The sequence below is a fragment of the Desmodus rotundus genome, chromosome 3 (assembly GCF_022682495.2).
Source record: "Desmodus rotundus isolate HL8 chromosome 3, HLdesRot8A.1, whole genome shotgun sequence".
Lineage (NCBI taxonomy): Eukaryota > Metazoa > Chordata > Mammalia > Chiroptera > Phyllostomidae > Desmodus > Desmodus rotundus.
Genome location: NC_071389.1, coordinates 13,434,119 through 13,457,099, shown reverse-complemented (window position 1 = coordinate 13,457,099; position 22,981 = coordinate 13,434,119). Strand labels below are relative to the sequence as shown.

Here is a 22,981-nt window from a genome sequence, read left to right as displayed (position 1 = left end):
GCAGAAGCTGTGGGCTTGGGGCTCCAAAGCTAGGATCATGTGGTCCCTGACTCCAGGCGTGGGGCTGGGAGGCAGACGGACTCCCAAGCGAGGAGCCCTGGGCTGAGGAGGGGCATCAGAGACTAGAGGGAATTTGGTGGCTGCGGGCCCCTCGCTAGGCAGCCAAGTCCAGCTGAGGGCATCTCATGTACCCTGTGGTGATGCCCATACAGAGGCAGCCAGGGGTGCTGGCTGGGAACCCTGTTTTCCGCTGAAGCAGTGGTGGAAGCCAGGTGGAGGCTGCAGGTGGCCCCCCACCAGCTAGAGGGAGGGCTCCGACCTGAGATAGAGCCGGGAGCGGGCTCACCCCGGGGGAAGACAAGGGTGGGCCTGGTGCTGGTGTAGGTTTAGAGGTGGCCTTTGGCTCCGGCCTCCAGGCCAGGGGAGAGGTGGGTGTGAGCCTCCCTTCAGTCCCTGTGGGTGCTGGGGCCTGGACCCACGTTCCGTGGGCAGTGTCATACGAGTTCCCTGCTCACAGGCTTGTGATGCCACCCTCACCCATGACGTCACCTGCAGTCACTTGAACATGTGCCGTCTTAGTGGATGAACACTCGGGCCCTAACTGGCACACATCCACACTGGGACCTGGCGAGTGGACACACACACACACACACACACACACACACGTGGTCCCGTGACCTTGTGGGAAAACATAGGAGCACACGTGTGTGTACACGCTCACACATACAGAAGCAGGTGATTGATGTCTCCGTTGGGCTCAGTGGCGTTGAGGCCCCTGAGTCTGGGAAAGAGAAGGACCCCTTCCCTGGGGCCAGAGGTCCCAGCCATGCTGGGCACCAATGGTCCCTCTGCAGGTGGTCTGACCCTGACAGCTCCAGGCCCTGGGGGGCAGTCCTCGGCCTCATGGGCACCTGACAGGAAGGCAGCCAAGGAGCAGGGGCTGAGGCCTGGCGCTGCCCGAACCACCAGCCACCCCTGCAAGTCCTCTGACAGCTGGCAGGACCCAGGGCTGGCATGGATTGGTCAGAGGTGCCGGTGGGGCCCCTGGGTGATGGTGAGCTGGGCCCTCATGGTCTGGATGCTGCCCAGGATCTTCTTCTGATGGCCCATGAGGGTGATGCCCAGGGCACGCACGTCCCTGTAAAAAGAGGGTGGTGCTGGCCTGACTGGCCCGGGGGCTGAGAGCCATGGGCACAGGGACGTACTCAACCCCTGGAGCTGCCGCTGGCCCCCGCCCCCTCCCCTGCCCAGCCCCCACGGGACCACCACTTACTGGGCATTCATTCGAAGCACCATGCCCAGAGACGAGTAACCACCTGCAGCAAAGTGGTCCCGGTAGCGGCCCATGCGGATGGAGTCCAGCCAGTCCCCCACAGTGAGGCCGCCACTGCCACCCCCACTCCCGTGGAGGTCAAAGCAGCTCTGGACAAAGGCAGGGGCTGGACACCTGAAGCACAGGGGCCTTGGTGAGTGGCCTGCCAGGACCTCTGCCTTCTTTGAGGACCCTGGCACTAGCCGCCCTCGGCCTCCATCCAGGCTCAGCAGTGGGCAAAGGGTTTGGGGGGCTGAACCCCAGGCTTGGAAGGAGAGGGCCGAGGAAGGCCCAGGCAGAACAGGGGTCAGGGCAAGGCTGTCCTAGGGTTGGGCTGAGTCAGGGCGATGCTGGGAGGGCAGCTGGGAGGGCTGGGGCAGAGCTGGGGTGGGGGCTGGGCACCTGCTGACAGTGGCTGTGGCCCCGAGACTCTCAGGGCTGCGGGTCAGTGCATCAAGGATGCTGACAATCTGGGAAAAGCGAGGCCGCTGAGCCCGGTCCTTGTGCCAACAGTCGAGCATAAGCTGGTGCAGGGTGCGGGGGCAGCCCATGGGTGCCGGCAGGCGGTACCCCTCCTCCACGGAGCTGATGACCTGGGGGAGGGAGCACAGAGTGGGGCTCGAGGCTGGCCCGCCCTCCAAGGCCCCAAGCCACCTCTGCCCAGCCAGGGCCCCACACTCACATCACGGTTGGTCATATTCCAGTAGGGTCGCTCCCCATAGGCCAGCACCTCCCACATGACCACACCGAAACTCCACACGTCACTGGCGGAGGAGAAGGTCCGGAAGGCGATGGCCTCAGGGGCTGTCCAGCGGATGGGGATCTTCCCTCCCTGCGAAGGACACAGGACTGTTGAGAGCGTCCCCTCAGCCCGAGCCAGGGAGCTGAACACGGAGTCCTGTTTCCCAGGCGGAGGTCCCTTCCTGACAGGGTCCTGTTAAGCCATCCAGTGGGGCCAGGGGCCTGGGGAGGGCGGCTGACCAGGGAGCCCAGCACAGACAGCTGCTGTGCAAACTGAATGTAGGGAAGTGTGCGAGTGCCTGGCGCCTTGGAGATTCTCAGTAAATACCAGTCAAGGGGTCAGTGCCTGAGCGAGGCACGAAGCTGAGACCGTGGCTGGGCACTCCTCTCCCTCTCCCTCCGCCTCCTCCTCTTCCTCCCCCTCCGCCTCCTCTCTCTTTTTTGGGGGGACTGGGTCACAAATCCTTTCAATAAGTGGAACCTTATTCAGAGGCTCTGTGGGTGAGAGGCAAAGGGAAGGCTCTGACTGAGGCAGGGCTGGGGGCCGAGCCCCGCCACTCAGCCTCTCCCTTCAGGGCAGCCCCGAAGGCACCTCCGGGGATGCCCAAATCCCCACGAGGTGCATTTTGAAAATGCTCGTATGTAGCCAAACTTTAGAGGCAGATGTGTCGAGGAGGTGTTTCAGAGAGATGCTAACTTTCCCCAAATCTCCCAGCTAGTGGTCGTGGGGACCAACCCTGGGGTCCAGAGCCACTCAGGGATAGAGGGAAGGGAGGCAAGGTTGCTTACCTTTCCCAGAGGGGGAAACGGGAGTGCGGAGAAGAGGCAGGACTTGCCTCAGGCAGAAGGCAACCCAGAAATTGGCAACTTTGCTGAGCGACAGGTGGGGGGAAGGTCACCTCTGTGCCACCTTGCCCTCCCTGGGCCTATCGGACAGGAGAGTGGGCCACGTACCGTGGTGGTGTAGGCGGCATTGGGGTCGTCCTCCAGTACCCGCGAGAGCCCGAAGTCAGACACCTTGCAGACCAGGTTGCCATCAACCAGGACGTTGCGGGCGGCCAGGTCGCGGTGGACGTAGCCCAGGTCTGAGAGGTAGCACATGCCGGCGCCCACGCCCCTGAGCATGCCCACCAGCTGCGCGATGGTGAACTGCCCGTCGTGAGTCTGCGGGGGACATGGCTCGGGCTGCAGGGAGGCTCTTCGCAGGCTGCAAAGTGCTTCGCTGCTTGGGAAGCCTGTGACAGGTTCAGGTTTGCTCCCCCCATCTCATTCCCTCTCTCGCCAACCCCGAGAGGGAGGTGGGGCAGCAAGGACAGCGCATCCATTTTGCAGGGGAAATGAAGGCCCAGAGAGGTTAAGACCTGGACCTCAGAGTACCCAGCAAATAAACGGCAGGGAGGGCTGGGAATCTAGCGGTTTCCAGGACACCCACCATGCCTCCCACCTGGGCGGGGCCCTCTGCGCCTGTGGCAGCGCAGCAGAGCTCCATGCCACACCGGGACCTGATGGGGCTGAAGGCTGTCTGACTGGAGACCGCTATGACTCTGTACCTGGCTCCCCCTTTCCCAGGGCTCTGGGGTCCAGGCTCCTGGGGGTGTTCGCAGACCTCACATCACCTCCCCACACCCAGGCTGCACTTCCCTCTCCCAGCCCGTGTGGACGGTGAAGGGACGCACGCACCCTCAGGAAGGTGTCCAGAGAGCCGTTCTCCATGTACTCAGTCACGATCATCGCCAGGCGGCCTGGGGAAGCGGGTGGGGAGGCAGTGGCTCTTGGTGGTGCTATTGGGGCTGCTGATCAGATACCCCAGGAGCATGTCCCCCACCAGGGGCTGGGCCAGTGCTGAGGACCCAGGGAACCTGAATTGGTCTGGGCACCCTTCCCGACCAATTCACCCGGGGACTGAGCTGGGGGACAGGTAGAGCAGGGCGGTATGGGGATGGACCCAGAGCCCTATCCTAGGCAACAGGACACCCTGAGGGGCCCTGTGGGGTGAGGCTGCCTCCCCCTGGCACCTACCACGAGTGACGACACCTTCAAGGCGGATGATATTGGGGTGGTCAAACTGACCCATGATGGACGCCTCACTGAGAAAGTCCTGCCGCTGTCTCTCTGTGTAGCCGGCTTTGAGGGCCTTGATGGCCACGGGCATGTCCCGCTGCCCCGGCACCTGCAGCCGCCCGTAGCAGACTTCCCCCGACTCTCCTGTGGACCCGAGTGGGGCAGGCACGGGGTGGGCAGCGGGACCCTCCTCCTTCAGCCCAGGACCCCCGCGCCCCCCCAGCGCCACACACCACAGTGTCCCCGGCCACACCAGGCTCCTCGGTCCCCCTCTCCCTCTGCCCCGGGTGCCCCTCCGTGTTGTCCCCACCCTCACAACCCCCAGGCTCACCAGAGCCGATGATTTTCTCAATGTGGATCCTGGAGGCCTCAATCTCTCTGGTGAAACCACGGCCCACCTGGCCTGGCTCCTCGTAGGTGTGGGGTTCTGCATAGAACTGGGGCTCAAGGATCTTCCCCGGGGGGTGGTGCAGGGGCAGGAAGACAGGTGGAGGTGCTGAGGGGCCAGGGCAGAAGGACCCTCAGTGGGGTCCGGGGGACTTTTCCTCCCAGCATCCCGTGGGTCTGGACAGGTCTGGGGGTAGGTAGGGTGAAGACCATCTCTGGGAATCTCAGGATATGGCGACAAACACTGGGTGTCCAATAAGTGCTTGCCATGTGAAAGTAGGGTCTCTGTGGAGTAGCTCTTGACTCTCTCGGGGCCTTTGGGGTCTCCAGTGAGTTTGGAGCATGTCTGTCACTTTATAGGGTCACTTCTAGAGTCCTAAGATCATTCTAAATTGTTCTGGGGTAGGAAGGAACACAGCAAAAGGATTTCACTGCAAGTGCCAACTTAGACTGGTTGAAAGCGGTTTTCTAGACAACGGTGTTAAGAAGGATTCTGAGGCTGCGGTGTTCTGGCTCAATGGGAATCAGTGCCGTGACTGGCACAAATGTGTAGATGGGCCCAAAAGTGGGATATGGAGGTAGGCACCCCCATATTTGCCTTGTTTTCTGGGGTCTCTGCAGAGTCCTGAAAAAACTCTATCAGGGGTCCTTGTCCAAGAACATGTGAACCTCCCTAAACTCGGATGCAAAATTGGGGGTGAGTGCACGCATTTGTGCATTTCCCTGGGAAGAGGGTCCCTGGCATCCTCAGCAGGGTCTGTGGACCCGCAAAAGGGGAAGCGGGCTGCACCTTCGGGGTCTCAGGCCTCTGTGACACCCTGCTGTGCACCTCTGGGGCTCTGGTCTTTTCTGAGGGCACCTTCTCCTTCCCACTCCCAGACCAGCACTGGTCCCCCCCGCCCCCGTGACCTCCTCTCTGCCCTCCGGCCCCAGGGCCCCTGCACTCACCCTGCCCGTTCTGATAGTGCATCTTCTCCTCGTCTGAGTCCTGGAAGGCCTTGCTGTAGCCGCAGTGCCTGTGAGGATGGAGGATGGGCACACTCTGCCCGAGGTCACACCTCCCTGGGCCCAGCCCTGACCCCATTCAGGGAAAAGCCAGGACTCATCCCCCCTTGTCCCCTTCCCCTTTCAGGGCAGCACCTGACACCCCAGCCTCTGTCCCTGCTGAGGATGGTAGGGAGACCCCATCCTCAGGCTCTCAACTCAGCTAGATGGTGACATCCTTGACGTTTATAAACCCTTCATAATTTGCAAAGTTGAGTCCACTTGGCTCTCCCGGCAAATTCTGTGGGTATTGGCCAGATTTTATATGAAACTGTCCCTGGCAGAAGGGTTGAGAGACGAGGCTTCTAAGGCCAGCTCTGCTGTGTAATCTTGGCAAGCTCCTTCCCTTCCCTGGGCCTCAGTTTCTCCACCTGTTGGATGAGCCTTTGGATTCTCGCTGCCTGGGATCCCATCTCGCTGCCTCAGGATCACAAGTGCACTGTCCCCTCTCCACCCCCACTGGAATGGAGGGGGAGATAGGACAGTGACTAAGCACAGTGGTTTGCCTTGACAGACTGGGTTCAAGTCCCAGTTCTGGCATCTGTTTGGCAGGTGGCCTAACCTCTCTGATCTCTGATTCACTGACCTGCAAAACAAGGCCAGAGCCTCTACATCACTGGACCAGCACTGGGGTTAAATGAGATGGAGGTGGGTGTGGAAGCGACACCCAGTGGGACTGGCCGTGGGTGGATGTGAAAGTCAAGGATGACAACTGGGGTTGGGGCTTGAGTAACCCCATGAATGGTGGTGCCTAAGATGGGGAGGACCATGGAGGTGCAGGTTTGGGGGGTTGTTTGCCTAAAACACACACGAGAGGAGTGGGCCACCTGACCTCAGGGGAGAGGTCTGCGCTGGTGATGCCAGTTTGGGGATGCCAGCATGAGAGTGGAGTTCAAAGCCATGGGCCCTGATAACGTCACTCAGAAAAGATGGACCTTTTGAAAAGATGGACAAAGGGAAGGAGAAAGGGGCCTGGGATGAGGCCGGGGTCCTCCAGCCTTTAGAAATTGTTTGGAGAAAAGGGGCTGGCAGAGATGGAGGCCAGAGATACGGACAAAAAATGGGGGGTGGGCCAGGGCATGGGAGGCAAGAGGAAAGCATCCCTTCCAAGGAGGAAAGAAGAACAGGTGCATCTGCCAGCCCCCAGCACAGGCAGGAGACACAGCGCTCCAGGGAGGGGCTCGGGGGGCCTGCGGCCCAGGGCCACCCACCGCTTCTTGCAGATGAGCAGGAGCAGAAGCACAACCAGGCCGGTGATGAGTGTCAGGCAGATCCAAACGATGGTCCTGGTGTCGTAGCGGGGCCCTGCAGGGGAACCAGGGGGAGGTGGGGCTGCCTCTCAGCCTTGGCATCAGGCCTGGGGCTCTGGCGGCCCTCCCTGGGCCTGGTGGGTAAGCCCCCTCAGCTGTGAGTCAGCCCAAAGGGAGGACACAGGCCACCTGCTTCCTCTGGCCCCACCTTGCCTCTCCTAAGCTTCTCCTTCAAGACCCCACTGCCTGGGGCTTCCTGGCTTCCCAACCTGGTGCTACCACTTCCTGGGGTGTGTGACCTGGTAGGATTCACTAGATTTCTTTGAGCCTCAGCTTTCTCACCTGTAACATGAGTCAAAAAATGCCCATTGAGGGCTGCACATTCCATTCCCAGCCAACCATCCCGTAACCGTTCCTGGGAGACTCTATCTTCCATTTTCAGAAGAGAAAACTGAGGCCGTTACTCAAAGCCGCACAGTGAATGGGACGCGGCGGGGCAGGGCCCCTCTCTGGAGAGTCTCAGTGTGGTAACAGACCCCGGGGCACTTCAGACGCACGAGCACCACGGGAGTGCAGGTGAGCAGGGTCATTACTCAGCCTTGAGCCTTTCCATCATGGCACCGCCCCCTGGAGGGTGCCGAGTATAGGAAAAGACCCCAACTGGCTGGAGATGGGGCGGGGGAGGGCTCGAGCTTGAACGTGCCTTAGGAGCACCCTATGCGCTTGATAATACCTACTGATTCTGAGAATCAGCATCTCTGACAGCTCGCAGGTGCTGCTGATGGTGCGGGTTCCAGAATACCCTCTGAGAACTACTGCTCTGGAGCAGCAGGCTACTAGGGAAGGGGCGCAGAACTTGCCCCCAAACTGGCCGGGTTCAAATCCTGTGCTGCTGGGTGACCTTGGGCAGTTCACTTCCTTGCTCTGACCCTCATTTTGCTTGTCTGTAAAACGGGATGCGGGTAACGCCACCTCTCACTGGAGGACCTCTGGGATGAGGGTAGGTTATCGTGCTAGCAGGGGGCATCACGATGCCTGCAAATCATGTTGATGTTCAGCAAAAGCTCGGGTACATGGGCTGTGGCCAGCTCAGTCGCCTTGGGCAAGTCACTTTCCTTCTTGGAGCCTCAGTTATTTTTAGCTGTAAAAATGCCAACCCAGCACAGGCACCTGCTCAGCAAGTTCCCTTCCTCTGACTGCAGGGCTGGGCGCCTGGCCTGGCCCAGCTCCCCTGCCCTCCCCGCTCCCTGCACTCACGGGGTTTCCCGGTCTCCACCTCCATGGCCTGGCTGAAGCGGCCGCAGCCTGCCGAGGTGCGGGCTCTGACCTGGAACACATAGCGGGTGCCCGGCTTGAGGCCTGAGACGGTGGCCTTGGTGGTGACAGCTTTGAGGGTGGAGTAGCTCTGCATCTCCTTGTCCTGTCCACAGGAGAGGCAATAAGCCAAGGGAGCCCCTGCCTGGTTCCCTTCCCCCTTCCTCCCTGCCGGAGGGCTGGTACCTTCTCATAGTACTTGATCTCGTACTCCAGGATGATGCCGTTGGGCTGTTCAGGCTCCTGCCACAGCAGGGAGACGCTGGTCTGGCCTGCCCACTCCTGGCGGATCACTACCACCTGGGACGGGGCTAGGGAAGGAGGCAGTCTTGCTTAGATAGATGGGTGATGATCATCAGGGCTGGCCTCTGTCCCAGGCCCTGCATGCTCAGCTTGCTGGCTGTCCTGCCTCGGCCCCAGGAGAGCCAGCCCCTGCCAGCCCTCCTGGCAAATCGTAGGCTGCCACCCTGGTCAGTCACCCAGGCTCTGCATGGCCTGCCTCTGGTCTGCGATGCTGGGCTTGGCTTGACCCAGACAGGACTGGAGGGCCCCAGCTTCCACTGCCTCCTCCTCCTCCTCTCTGGCCAGCCCCCTCCACTGGGAGTACAGGACCCCACCACCCCAGCAAGCAGCCACTCCTGTCCACCCTGGGGCCCCATCACTGATGTCTCTGCCTCCAAGTCTCCCACCCCAGCCCTCGGTGGAGCAGCTCTCAGGAGCTCAAGGAAGGAGGAAGGAGAGGAGAAGGAAGGGAGGCATGAATGGAAGGAACCCGTACCCTTGCTGCTGGGTTTGGAGGAGTGACCAGGGGTACTCTGGACAACTAGGGAAAGGACAGGAGCTGAGCCCAGCCCACTTGAGCTCAAGTATTCTTGCAGTCACACTAAGATGCCCATTCACCTGTCACTCATGGACTGATCCGACCATTCCCTCATCCACCCATTTCTTCCCTCCCTCCAGTGTCCAGTGCAGTTATCCCGGAGTGGGTCTGCTGCAAAGTGTCAGATGGAGACCCAGCCACAGCCAACAGGGAAGTGCCTGCAGGGGTGCAACCCCCACTCCCTCCTCCATCTCCTTGCAGGCCTCCTCTTCCTCCTCTGCTCAGCCCTGCATCTCCTGTGTCCCCCATCTGCCTCGTATCTGGGCATCTTATCTCCTGGCAGGCCTGGGAGTCCCCTGAAGGTGGGCATCACACACAGTAGGTGCCCAATAAATGTGGATGACTTTGACATGGAAAATTAAGAAGCAACTCCAGAGTTAAGTTGGAGGGTGTGGTACACAGGTGACCCCACAGCCTGGGGCTTGGGTACGATGCACAGCCCAGCCCCCTCTTGCTAGCTGGGGCACCACGGAGGCAGCTTCCCCATCCAGAGGGTGGCTAAGCTAGCAACCCAGCAGGCTCCCCCTGCCAGGAAGAGGTGAGGCCCTGATGAGACCACTGGATGGAAGGGACACACACAGAGCCAGGAACACTAATGCCTCTGAAAGAGGAAGAAATTTCCCAGGCAAGAGGTGTGAGTGGGGCAGACACACGGTGGGTAGAAGGGGATGGGCTCCAAGGTGGGAGGGCACCGGGTGGGGCATCAGAGAGGGCTTCAGGAAAAGGGGGGTTGCGGAGAAGAGGTGAGGGCAGGGGGAGGAGCAAGGGGTCTCTGAGGACAAACCTGGACCATTTGGTGAAGTGCCATGAGAGCTCTGAAGAGGGAGCAGTGATGGGAAGGACCGCCCACAGGGGCCAGAAGGGAATGGGGTGGGGGGGCCATCTTAGCTGGGCTGGCCAGGGTAGGCCTCCCTGAGGTGGGGACACCAAATGAGCCGAGGAGCCAGCCATGGCGACATCACAGGGAGGAGTGTGTCACTGTGATGGAGAAGCAAGGCCAAGGCCCAGGGAGGGGAAGGGCTTGCTGTGTTCAAGGAAGGGAAGTGGAGGCCAGTGTGGCTGAAAGGGAGTGAGCCAGGCCAGAGTGGGTGGGGCGAGGCTGGAGAGGCAGGCGGGGTGCAGGCCCCGTGGGAGGGTCTGAACGGAGTGTGAGCTCAGGCTGAAATTGTCAAAGGGCTCACGTATGACCTGGTCTCACCTTTTTTCTTCTTTTTTAAATTAAACTTATTGGGGTAACATTGGTGAATAACATTATATAAATTTAGTTATCCAACCAACCAGGAGAAGATATTTGCAAATTGATACCTCCGATAAGGGGTTAATAGCCAATATACATAAAGAACTCATACAACTCAACAACAGAAAAACAAACTGTCTGATTAAAAAATGGACAGAGGACCTAAGCAGACAATTCTCCAAAGAAGACGTAAGGTAGATGGCCAACAGATATATGAAAAGATGCTCAACATCACTAGTTATAAGGGAAATGCAAACTAAAACCGCGATAAGATACCACCTCAAAACTGTTAGAATGGGTATTATCAATAAGACAAGAAATACGTATTGAAGAAGATGTGGAGAAAAGGGAACCTCTCACATTTTTAAAGTTCATCCAGGATGTGGTGTGAGAACCAATCATGAGACAAGGTGGGAGCGGCTCCTGTGGTTGTCCAGGCAACATGTGATGGGGACATGGACAGTGCTATGGATATAATTGTGTCTCCCCTCCCAACAAATTAGCATACTGAAGCCCTAACCCCCAATGAGATCGCTGGAGCTGGGACCCCAGGGAGGTAATTAGGTTCAGAGGAGGGCATGGGGTGGGGGCCTTATGTTGGGATTAGTGCCTTTATAAGAAGAGACCAGAGAGCTCGCTCCCTCGCTCTCTCTCTCTCTGCCATGTGGGGACATAGCAAGGACACCACCATCTGCAACCAGGAAGAGGGTTCTCACCAGGAACCACGTCAGCCAGCACCTTGATCTTGGACTTCTGGCCTCTAGAACTGTGAGCCGTCAATTCCTGTGGTTGAAGCCACCAGCCTACGGTGTTTAGTTCCGGCAGCCCGAGCTGACTAAGACGGACGGAGCTGGTGGGGAGACTGAGTGTGGAGACCCAGTGGGGCCAGCTGGTGGGTGGACGTGGCAGCACAGAGAGAGAGTCGAGGGTTTGGGGCTTGAGTAACCCCATGAATGGTGGTGCCATTTCCTAAGATGGAGGGCAAGTTTGGGGGCTTGTTTGACTAACACACATCCGAGTGGAGATGGGAGTGGGCAGCTAGCTGGACCTCAGGGGACAGACCTATGTTGGTGACATAAACTTGGGGATAAAAGTGGACTCCTAGCCACGGGCCCTGGTAAGGGCGTTCAGGAAAGATGGCGGCAGGCGCTAGGCATGCCGGTGCACCAGGGGAGAAACAGAGGCAACGAGGGAAAGCTCTGGAGCCCAGGCCTGTGATGGCCACGGTCACCTGCCTCTGTGCTTTCTGGGTCACAGGAGGTGACCCATGTAGCTAAGCAAGCCTGCAGCTCCAGGTCCTGGTGAGGAGGGCAGGGCCAGAGAGGCGGGCACTAGCTCAAGGCCACGGCGAGGCCAGTGGCAGCACCTGGGAGGGCGAGGGGTCCAGGAAGCTGGGGGACGGAGCGTCTCCGCCTACCTGCCTGGTTCGTGGTGATGTTGACCACCGCGGCCCGCCGGGGCTCGGGGCTCAGGTCCGACACGCCGTTGACGGCCTCGATCCAGAAGGAGTAGTTCATGTGGGCCAGCAGGTTGGCCACCAGCAGGCTGGCCCGCACCAGGCTCGTCTGCTGGGGCACAAAGCGGGTACCGCTCCCACACTTCTCGCAGTGGCCCAATGCCCAGGGGCAGCGGCGGCACACGGCATTGTAGGTGATGTCGCTGCGGCCGCCCGGATCCAGGGGAGGGGCCCACTCCAGGGTCACAGATGTCCCATTCACACTGGAGATCAGATTCACTGGTGCCGAGGGTGGCCCTGGGGAGCACAGAATGACAAGTGGGGTGGAGGGTATTTACTCGGGTGGCCCAGTTTCCCCCACCGGACCACAGAAGGTCTCTGGCTCCCCCATGATATGTGGGGCTCCCTAAGGGTAAGGGCACACCTACTCTACCCTTCGGCAGCTCCCCAAGGGCGGAGGCAGCGTCCCTGACATTGGACCAGGACCAGGGCGTCGTAGTCTGGGCACAGAAAGCTAAGGCTCCTTCCTCTGCTGGGCCACAGGGCTCCTGGGGCTTGTGCTCCCGAAGTTTTCATCAGAGCGGGAGGGAGACAGCACGGCTCTGGGGGTGCCCCACAGCCACCCAGGGTATGAAATGCCTGGTCATTTGGGCCCCCCTCCCGTCCTTCACCCCCTGTGCTGAAGTTAATGTCAATACCACTGAGCACTTGCCTAGAGCAGAGTGGAGGCCCCGGAAGCCCAGCGGGTGACCCCAGCCCTTCCCTCCCCCAAGGTGAGAGCCCCTGTCTGGGCCTTGGAGAGAGGGGTGGGGCAGGGGCAGGTCCCTGGGCAAGGGGATTTGGGTCAGGAGGGCCTGGGGTGGGGGCTGTGAAGACCCCTGGGCCTCAGAATTCCAACTCTCAGAGTCCCAGCAAGGCAGTCTTCGATCTTAAGGAAACGTAACTGTAGAATCTCAGAATGCTAGAGAATCTTAGAACCTGAGGGAAAGGAGAAACTAAAAGCCCGGTCTTACGATTTCTAGAACCTGCGCTGTGAAACTGGGGAGAAAGCAGAGTCCAGTCAGCGGAGTGTAAATGTCACTCAGCCATCCCTTCCGTCCCCGCAGGCCCCACCTGGGGAAATGCACGGCCTGGGCAGAACGGTGGAGGGAGCGTGTACGCACGCATGTGCACCTGCGTGGTATGAAGGCACTTGGGCCCTCACTCGCCATGTGCACGGGGCCTGGGGCTGGGTGGTGTTGGAGGTGGGGGAGGGAAAGATGGGGATCAGCTCAGGGCTGGCTGAGCTGGCTGTGGTCCCTCTCCAGTTGGGACAGAAAGGTGAGAGGCCCCTTCACACTAGGGGACAGGAGGCAATGGAGGAGCCTTGTCAGCAGAAAGTCCAGACAGTCTCGCAGCCCTGTAGGCAGGACGCCCGCGGAGCCCCCTCAGCTACCCAGGCACACACACGCACAACCACCGCGTGCCAGGTGCACACTTCCCCTGCAGGGCCAGGAGTGCATGCGCTGAGCTCAAGGTGTGCTCGTTCAAGCTCCACTGGGACTGAGGTTAGGAGCCCCCTGCAGGTACCCAGATGAGCACACATACACACACGTGTGCACACACCCCTAAGCATCCCTTACACACATGGGTTCTGGGGTCCAGGGGTGGTACTCACGGGTGCAGGCTGCCGATGGTGGGTCTAGGGCTGCGCGGTAGTAGCTGAGGTCACAGCGGCAGGCCTGGGTGGCAGGGGCCGCCGAGTGGCTGTGGGGAGGGCAGCGGGCACAGAGCTGGTCCCCGGGGGCTGACTTGTAGAAGCCCAGCTCACAGGCTGTGGAAGAGAAGGGGGCTGTGGGTAAGCCAGCAGGTCTCGGGACAGCTCCCGCTCTGACCCAGGGCTTCCTGGGGGTCCCTCTGAGGGATGGAGGTGCAGACCTTTAGCAGCACCCGGTCCTGCCTTCACTGGTGAGGGACGGATTCACACACAGAGAGCACCTGTGACTTGCACAAGGTTGCACACCAAGCCGAACGCAGAGCTGAGGCTGGGCCCCTGACACCTGAGTGCCAGCCCCGAAGTCGGCACAGGGACAAGCCCCTGCTGTAACCGCCCCTCCCACCAGGGCCTGCCTCCAGCCTCATCCTGTCCTTCCCAGGACACTGGCCTTGAGTGAGACACCAGCCGCAGAGACAGGGGCCAAAAGGCTACGAATCAAAGGGACACCCACCCCCCAGGATGTCCCTTGGGTGGGACGGGAAAGCGGGAGAGGGAATGAGAGTGGGCAGAAGCTGGAAAAGAGGCACAGGCTGGTAAGAGACAGAAGTGTGGGGGAGAGGGGTGAGGCTGGGCGTCCGTGTTTAACGAGCTCCTCCTGCAATGCTGAGCATTTAGGAACTGCAGCCCCCGGCCCCTCTGTCACTGCGGCCAGGATGGACTTGTCTCCCATGTGGCCCTCCCTGCAGCCTCTGCCTCATCTCTCGTCTGGACGACCTCAGCGGCCTCCAGCCCTGCCTGCCAATGCAGTCACCACTCCTTCCACCAGGAGGCACGTGCACCTGCCCTGAGCTGCGCACTACCTGGGTGCCGGAGACACAGCTGTGAGCGGGATCCCTGCAGTCCCTGCCTTCAAGGAGTGGCACTTGGGGCGGGGGACACACAGAATGCAGGCTGTCACACTCCCAGGAAGAAAATAAAGAGGATGAGCTGGCAGAGGGTAGATGGTGGGAGGAGCAACCTCCCCCAAGAAGGAGAAAAAAGATGATATTTGAGTTGTGGCCTAAAGGACAAGAAGGAGTTAGCCGTGTACTGGGGACTGGGGACGTTCCAGGTTGAAGGACTCCCTGTAGTGACACCTGACGCTGGCACTGCCAGTTCAAACCCTCACAGGCTCCCACGGCCCACCCTGCAGCCTCCTCCAGTGCCGCCTGTCACTCCCATCCTCGGGTGGAACTAAAGGACAGGTCAGGCTGCAATGCAGCAGGTGGCTTCCTTCCTCAGGGCTTTTGCACAGGCCGTGCCTTCTTCCTGGGATGCTTTCTTGCCTTTGTCAGCCTGCCAAACTCTTTCAAGACACATTTTAACCATCTCTGCAATGAAGCCTTTTTGGGCCTCTGCACACCGCCACATGTGTACACACACACACAGAAGTGACTGCTCCCCCCACCCCCACTTCCACGGTCCCTGCTCAGTCTCAGCGCCTGGAACCCTCTGGCTGAACTTAGGGCCCGTGTGCCCGACTCCCCTCCCAGACCAGGAGGACCTGCGGGCAGGCCTTTGTGAACGAGGCCCCAGGACCGCCGTGCTCATCACAATATTCTTTGCATTTGGCTGAGACGTTGCCAGTGCAGGTGGGAGTTTTGAAAGTGAGCTAATCCCACCATTACCTGCTCTAAGCAGAACGCCAGCCCAGGGGTTCGGAAGGCCCAAGCGCCACCCAGCCAGGCAGCTCCCAGCTCACCCGTGGAACTGGACTCTTCTGCTGCAGGGACCACCAGGGAGCTCGCGGGGGTCTCTCTCTACTAACCCCATTCTAAAACCTCAGAGCTTGAGAGGAGTTCCATTTGGAAAGACATTGTGTCACTTAAAAAAAACAACAACCCTATCTCTTTATTATAATAGCTAAAATCAGGTTAATTTGTAAAACTCTACTAACTGGAGCGGAAACCTGACATCAGAAGAAATGATGATATACTTAAATTGCTTCAGAGACTCAGGGGCTGTGGAGCCAGAAGGGGCTTCTAGGTTAGGGAGCCAAGGAAAACGTGCCTCAGTTTGCAGACGTCTTCCCTCCCGCTCTGGGAGACACAGAGAGGGCTCAGGCCTGACTTGGGGCTGGGAGCTTGGAACTGTGGGGGCTCCTAAGTGGCACTCTTTGATCTCACCTCCTCCTCCCAGAAGGCCCCCAGGAGGCCCAGTCCAGGGCCCAGCCTCAGAGCTTCCTCCCGAGCCCAGGAAGCGGGTTTCGCACTGGTCAGCAAATTATTTGTTGAATCTGTTGGTGAACTGAACGACATAGTAACCCTCACTGTAATTATCTATCGGGTCCGTGTCACTTGCACCTCCGGGACTGCTTGCGTCTTCTGCCCCTCAGTTATTCCTTCACCCACATTTATTGAGTGTCTGTGGCCCCCCGCTGAGTGGGAGCCGGTGTCCTGAACTCAGGGAGCTTTCAGAGAAGTGAGGGGCAGGCAGGGGCATGTGCGGTGACCCCTTGGTGTGACGTGTGGCACGAAGGAAGCACAAGTCAGCCTTCGTCCACCGAGTCCCTGACCGTTCAGAGTTTGTCTCGGCCTCGTCAGCTCAGACCAGACCGGTGGGTGCAGGCTGCCTGGGTTCCTTTTCTGTCTAACCTCTTCCCCTAGGCTGAGTGACCTTGGGCGTGTCTCTGGGCCTCGGTTTCCCCATCTGTAAAATGCGGGCTCCTAGGGCCGCTGTGCGGACGACACGGACGCACACACGTGAATTCGTGCCAGGACAGTGCCGAGCACCTGTGATTACACTTCTACTCGGTCGGCATTGACACAGCTGTTTGGCAGAGAACACAGAGGCTCAGGGAGCTTGAGCGCTTTGCCCTAGGTGCCCCCCACCCCGACAGAATGCAAACCCAGGTCGGGAGCCTCGGGAGTCCTTCCCCCAGCCTTCACGATGGCCCCGCCCCACCGTTCTGCTGCTCACCAGTGGGCGGTCCTCACACGCTCCACTAACGCCCATATGGCTCGAACGTGTCAAGGCCAGATTAATCCACGCAATGAAATAAAATAATCTTTAATAAGAATACTAATCACCAGGCCTCAGGGAGCCCAGAGACCTGGAGGCAGAGCCGGGAATTAATGGCCGAGACAGATGGAGCAGCTCTGGGCTGGGGCCCAGACCTGCCCGGTGACCCAGGGCGCTTCCGGAGTCTGCGTGCGCCCGTGTGGGCCGTGGGCCAGGAGGGGCCCCTGCCCCTGCCCAGGGCACCTTGCCCAGGCCGCCTGTCCAGGCCGGCTGCTGCCTGAGGCCCCGGCCACCTCTCTCCTCCCCTGCCAAGAGCTTGAGATTTGACAAATACGGTGTCCGCCGGCGGACGACCAAAGGAAATTAATTCTAAATCAGATTTCAAACACAGTCAGGAAGCAAAAGAGCCCGATGTTCATGCCCCCCACTCTGAAATGAGACTCCGATATTTATAGAAAGATGATTAGGGCCGTGGAGGGTGATTTATATTCTGTGTCCAGGTGACAAGAAGGACGGCAACTGGGACTTCAGACTCTGGGCTGCTGATCTACTGGGTGATATTCCTCCTGGGTGGGGGTGGGAGGGGAGTGTGGCCAGGTGTGGGGGAGGTCACTGGGTCAGAAACCTCGTGAGGCCTGGGAGCTTTCTGGTAGGGCAGCTGATTCAATCAGCCACTCCTAGCTGTGGGCCCTTGGGCCAGCCCCTTTATCTCTCTGGGCCTCCACTTCCTCACCTGTAAACCAGATCAGCTCCACATTCTTGGGGGGAGGGGGACAGTCCTCTGCAGCCTGAGGGCAGTCTCAGTGAGGCCTTGAAAGAGCCCTATGACCAGAAGGGTCCCTTCTCCTAGGCTGTATGGTTTTCCCTGTGAAATCAATCACTGCCCAGCCACTTCTGAAGAGCCCTTTGAGGGCAAAACCTGGAAAACAGGAGCCCAGAGGTTGGGACGGTGGTTGTCCCTGTGAGCCTAGCCCCTGCTGCAGGCCTTGGGGGGGGGCGTGCAGGGCTGGGCAAGGCAGAACCCCTCCCTAGCAAGTCCCAGCCCTTCCTCTCGTCACTGTTTGCTCTGAGAGAACCACCCAACAGAGAACGCTAAAGGCCCCACAACCTCAGGAGGTCCCACTCCAGTTGGGCAGGGGGCCCACAGCTCTGAGAGGACCCCCCTCAAGTACCCCAGGAAATGCACCCCTATCTGTTCCCAGCTCCTAGTAGGTCCTCATCTCCCCACTCTCAGGCTACCCACCAAGGAGGGGGTGGACCTCGGTGCGGGGCCTGTGCCGCTTCTCCAAAGGAGGTCACAACAACCACAGAAGCCCACGGACGGTGCTGAGAAAAGTCTCTCCTCGTGCGCCCTGGAACTGGCAATCTGTCCTTAAACTTCTCTGCCTGCAGTGCACTGTGAATTAATATTTTTTATGAAACCTGTAATTATCTGGCAGCTAGCATAATTATGTTGCATTGTGATTTAAATGTAAAACTCAAACTATGCTGCAGTTCCCTAACCCTGCTTTGCCACCTCCTTATTACTGTGTGTTAATGTGCCAGGAAATGGGAGAGGCCTTGGCCTCTCCTGTCCCCGGGAGATTCCGCTGCTCAGGCCTTGGGGTTTCCACCCAGAGCCCTCCCCTTAACATGCTGTGGGACCTCGGGCAAGACGCATTGCCTCTCTGGGCTCCACTTCCTGCCTGTGTCACAGGAGAAGGCTGGAGCAGTCCTTGAGTCCTCTGGGTGAGGCCACGACCCTGAAGTCAGGAGGACCAGTCTCCCTCCGACAGGCAAATGCATCTCAGCACACATGGGACAAGCAAGGGACTCTCTTGGGCTCGCTGGCTAAATCCAGAGCTGGGGGCAGCAGCTGACCTTGAGCGGATATGCCTGGGCCTGCAAACCTGTTGCTGTCTGCATGCTACCCAGGGAGGAGGGAAGCGGGGCTGTGCACAGAGGAGGCAGTCAGGGCTCAGGGGTGAGACAACCTGGGACCAGACCCCTCCTCTATGACTGAAGCGGAGGGGACTCGGTGTCTCGCACCTGTATGGTGGGGACAAAATACTAACTAAGTTTAGAGAACTATTGTAAGAGTGAGAAACTGCGGGAACTCCCCCAAGGCAGGGACTCCCTGTGCTACATCCCCAGCGCCCAGGACACAGGAGATGCTCCGCAGAACAGGCAACTGACAGGATGTGTAGGAATCACATACTGAGGTGCCTGGCACATGGCAAACACTCAAAAAATTGTTGCCAAAGGACTTTATTGTCCCCATCAGGATGAGGGGGTGTTGGGCAGCTGGGGTGGGCCAAGGATGGGTGAAAAGCCGACCCCTGGCTAGGAGCAAGACAGACCCAGGTCCCAGCTCCACCTTTCACTAGCTGTGAGACCTCGGCAGGCGACACTACGTCCTGAGCCTCCGTGTTCCCAGCTAGAAAATGGAATTATAGTGCCTGTCTTGTCACAACAAACAAATGACTTGATGCAGGAGGAATCCCCCTTGCAAGCTGTCAAGGCAACAGGGATGGCTGTCGTTACTATTACCCTGCGGGGAGGGAAGAAATACAGGGACGCCTGTGACAGGAACTGGGAGAGGCTGGAGGCCTGGGGAGCCCGGCACGCTGGGCCACAGAGGGTAGAGCCAATCGAGAGACAGGCAAATGACATAGAAGGTGCTTTGAGGTTTCGGGTCCAGGAGAGCTGAGGACTCGTAGCGGTGGGGAGTGTAGAGAAAGATTTCTCAAGGAAACCAGAGAGGGGCCCGAAAGGGTCTGGTAGCTGGATGGAAGACCCTGATCCCCAAAATGACCTTGTGCGTCACCTGGAATTGTCAGCCTGTGTCCTGCAAACACCAAGGGGTCCCTCATGCTGGCTACGGGCAGAGGGATGGTGCTGAGGGGCCCAAAGTTCCCACTGGCTGTGGCCTCGGTAGCCGTAGGGCTAGGAGGGTGTGCCTGGTGGCCCACAGGGCCCCGCCCCAGTTCTCACTGAGGCTGTCTGGGGAGGGGCCCTGGGCTCTCTGATCCCTTCATGGCACATTCTCCTTCCCCAGGAGTACCAGTGGTCTCCACCGCAGGCCTCACTCTGCTCTGAGTGGCTGAGTTGCCGTGTGTCTGCCCCACCCCCCACCCCGGGGAGGCCAAGGGCAGAGGGCAACAGGCCAAGACCAGTAACAGTTGGATTAACAGCTGTCTGTCCACAGGCCCCCTCCTGGTGTCCCGGGCTCTCAGGATGCTCAGCAGCACTGACCCCTCACTTGGTCTGCTGAGGTCTGGGCCTGCTCCTGGTCTCTGACGCGGGGACCCCGGCAGTACACCTGTGGGAACAGGTGCTGGGCCACTTCATGAGCCGGGTGCTCCCAGCTGTCCTCCTGCACAAGGACCTTGGCTGTCCACTCCCATAGGGCCTCAGTGAGATCCTCCTGAGCACAGGAAGGCGTCCCAGTGCCACGCCCAACCTTGACAGTACTCCCTAGGTACCCTGCCTGCATACCTCCGTGGTGCCCCCACTGCCCTCATTCACCCGGGGCCTGGTGCCACTTCCCTCTGCCCCACGGGGTAGTAGCTCAGTGGTTTTCAGCATGGACTGTAGAGTCAGACTTCTGGGTTCAACTCAGCTCTGTCACTTCCTAGCTGTGTGACCTAGGGTAAGTTGCTTCGCCTCTCTGTGCCTCAGCCTCCTCATCCATAAAATCAGGAGAGTGGTTTCTATTTCACAGGGTAGTCACGGGGGTTAAATGTGTCAGCATGGGAAAAGCAGACAGGTGCCCTGCCCACAGTGCCACAGAGGGCACCACGTGGCTGTAGTGTGTTTTGCTCCCTGCCCACCCCCCCAATACACACAGGTGGCCTGTGTGTTTGCTGATACAGAAACACTGGGGGCTCACCCACTCTCCCAGGCGCTGTGCGCACCACCCAGACGCCTGCTGACCGTGGCAACACCCCCACCCCGGCAGCCCTGCCCAGACTGAGCCCACCGGCCAGCCAGCCCCCATGTGGTGCACTCACCCACACAGGCATCCTGCCGCTCCTCGTAGCCGGCACTGCACACGCACTTGCCAATGGGCACCAGCCACTCGCCCTCGGCACTGCAGTACATCTTGGGCGTGTCCCGCTCCTCTGAGTGCCGCACACACTGGCCCCGCACCTCCACCAGTGAGGATGAGTCGGCCCCTGTCACCGCCTCCGAGAAGGCAGCCAGGTTGCGCACCATTGTGGGGCACTTCTTGTAGTAGATGCGGAGGGACAGGATGGCGAGGCAGGCCCCGATATCCTGGAAGGCCAGATAGAAGCCGCGCTTGCTGAGCGGACCCACGCCTCGCACCTCTGTGTTGAGCTTGAGGCGTCGCACGCCCAGGTCCGCGCCCGTGAAGCTCTCGTCGGCTGCAATGGTGTCGATTTTGAGGAACTGGCTTTCTTGTGTGCTGGCACCCAGGTCGCGGTCTGACTCCAGGTAGTAGAGGTTGAAGGTCTCCTTGCAGGTGCCCAGCACACCGGGCATGCTGTTGCAGTCCCGCAGGGTGAACTTGATCTCGGCATAGACGCGCCGGGCGCCGTCGCGCGGCACCCAGCTGGTGCGCAGCCAGTTGTTCTGGTTGGGGCTCATGACGTTGCACACCTGGTACGTGTGGATGGGCTGGAAGGACTCGTCCACCTCGTTGATGGAGTCCCACTGTGGGCAGAGAGAGCACAGCCAGCTGCAGTGAGAGTCGGCCAGCCACCCTTGCCACGTGTCACATGCATTGAGCTGGGAGTGTCCTGGGGAAGAAGAGGGGACATTCTCCAACCAAGAGGAACTGACCTTTTCTGGTGGACTGTCACAGTGGCTAGATACCAGGTACCCTACAGATGTGGCTTGCAGAGTGCCACATCCTTTGGGCAAGGGTTATTTATTGCCTACTTACAGATGAACCAATAGGGGCTCAGACATATGAGCCCTGTGCCCGAGGTCGCATAACTAGCGAATGATGGAGCCAGGACCGGAATGGCTACCACAAGCTCTGACCTTGCTTCTGTGTGGCTCCTCCTTTCACTCCTGTGTGGAGTGAGGGGACTTGCTGGGGGATGTCCAGAGGAACCTTTCTAATGCACGAATCTGACCATGTCACGCCCACATCTCAACTCTTTCAGCAGCACCCCCTGGATTGCCGCTAGTTCAGTGACTGACGAGGGACCCTCTCTGCCCTGCCGCTCGTGAGGGTCCCTCGGCCCCCTTCATAGGGCTGGGGGCTCATGGGCTGGTCTGGATTCCACTCAAGAGAACACTAGGGTGTGGGAAAGTCGAGTGTGACCGCTCGGTGCCAGGTGCTGGCCAGGCACCGCTGATTCAGAAAGAAACCAGACAACTCTCAACAGAGTGAAACGGCAACAGGGAGTGGGGGGAAATCGGTGCAAACCATGCATCTGATAAGGAGTTAATATCCAGAACATATAAAGAACTCCTACAACTCAAAAACAAAAAAACAAAGAGCCCTATTTAAAAATGGGCAAAGGGCTTGAATAGATACGTCTCCAAAGAAGATAGGCAGATGGCTAAGCAGCTCCTGGAAAGACGCTCAATATCGCTAACCATTAGGGAAGTTTGGATCAAAAGCACAATGCAATGCCACTCGATACCCACGAGCTATTATCAGAACAACAGGAACAAAACAGGCGTGGGCGAGGATGTGGAGCCACGGGACCCCTTGTCTCCCGCTGCTGGTGGGAATATCAAATGGTGTAACCCTGGGCAAAAGAGTACGGCGGTTCCTCAAACAATTACGCACAGAGTTAGCATCCGGTCCAGCAATTCCACTTCTGGGTACACACTCAAAAGAAGTGCAAGCAGGGACACAAACAGGTATTTTGCATGCCCACATTCACGGCGGGCTGAAGGTGAAAACGTAAGCGCCTGTTGCTGGGTGAATGGAGAAACATGGGATAATATCCAGCCCCGAAAGGGAGTGAAAGCTGACACAGGCTGCAACACGGGTGACCCCGAGGACCCCGCACAAAGTAAAGGAGACACGAGAGGACAAGCACAGCATGACCCCACTGGTAGGAGGCGCCCAGAGCAGTCAGACTCGGTGGGGGTGGTTCGACACCATGGGTGGGCTCATGCCACTGAACCACACACTTAAAAGTGGTTAACGTTTTAAAGAATAGTTAATTTTACATTATGCGTATTTTACCACAACTTGAAGAAAGAAATACAGCAGAAACAGTCCCTGCCCCCAAGTACCCCTTGCAGGGGTGGGAGCGAAGAGCCTCAGCGAGGCTGGAAGTGTAAGCAGTGATCAGCGAGCATCAAATAGCCCAGGTTAGACACAGGGGAGTCACACAGACGGTGCAGAGTTGGCCAGCTGTGTGACCTTGGGCAAGGTGCTGCTCCTCTCTGGGCCCGGTTTCCTCACCTGCAGAATGCTGGTCAGTGAGGAGCAGTTATTGGTAGGCTGAGTTCAGTGGATTCCTGAGGACCCTGGAGGGAGTCTGGGGACCAAGGGCAGATGGAGGAGAAAAGCTCTGGGTCCCCGTCCCAACTCCACCAGAGATGCCGTTGATCTTCTCTCTTGGGCCTTTATGTGCGATTGTCCTTGGACTAGAGATTCTATTATGTAAGTGGGGGTGGGGAAGAGGTGAG

General features: G+C 59.0%; 1 protein-coding gene across 1 annotated transcript in view; it reads right to left on the bottom strand.

Moving 5' to 3' along the window:
- Window positions 1-971: 971 nt before the first annotated feature.
- EPHA8 (EPH receptor A8) overlaps window positions 972-22,981 on the bottom strand; it is a 31,383-nt gene continuing 9,373 nt past the window's right edge. Inside the window, exons 3-17 of the mRNA XM_053920496.2 lie at window positions 20,371-21,034; window positions 13,340-13,495; window positions 11,644-11,979; window positions 8,296-8,420; window positions 8,053-8,215; window positions 6,757-6,850; window positions 5,450-5,517; window positions 4,446-4,610; window positions 4,073-4,258; window positions 3,734-3,795; window positions 3,008-3,217; window positions 1,995-2,144; window positions 1,715-1,905; window positions 1,274-1,447; window positions 972-1,138 (exon numbers count right to left, since the gene is read on the bottom strand). Coding sequence (XP_053776471.1) covers window positions 1,024-1,138; window positions 1,274-1,447; window positions 1,715-1,905; window positions 1,995-2,144; window positions 3,008-3,217; window positions 3,734-3,795; window positions 4,073-4,258; window positions 4,446-4,610; window positions 5,450-5,517; window positions 6,757-6,850; window positions 8,053-8,215; window positions 8,296-8,420; window positions 11,644-11,979; window positions 13,340-13,495; window positions 20,371-21,034 — 2,859 coding nt within the window. The 3' untranslated portion in view covers window positions 972-1,023. The remainder of the gene's footprint in view (window positions 1,139-1,273; window positions 1,448-1,714; window positions 1,906-1,994; window positions 2,145-3,007; window positions 3,218-3,733; window positions 3,796-4,072; window positions 4,259-4,445; window positions 4,611-5,449; window positions 5,518-6,756; window positions 6,851-8,052; window positions 8,216-8,295; window positions 8,421-11,643; window positions 11,980-13,339; window positions 13,496-20,370; window positions 21,035-22,981) is intronic.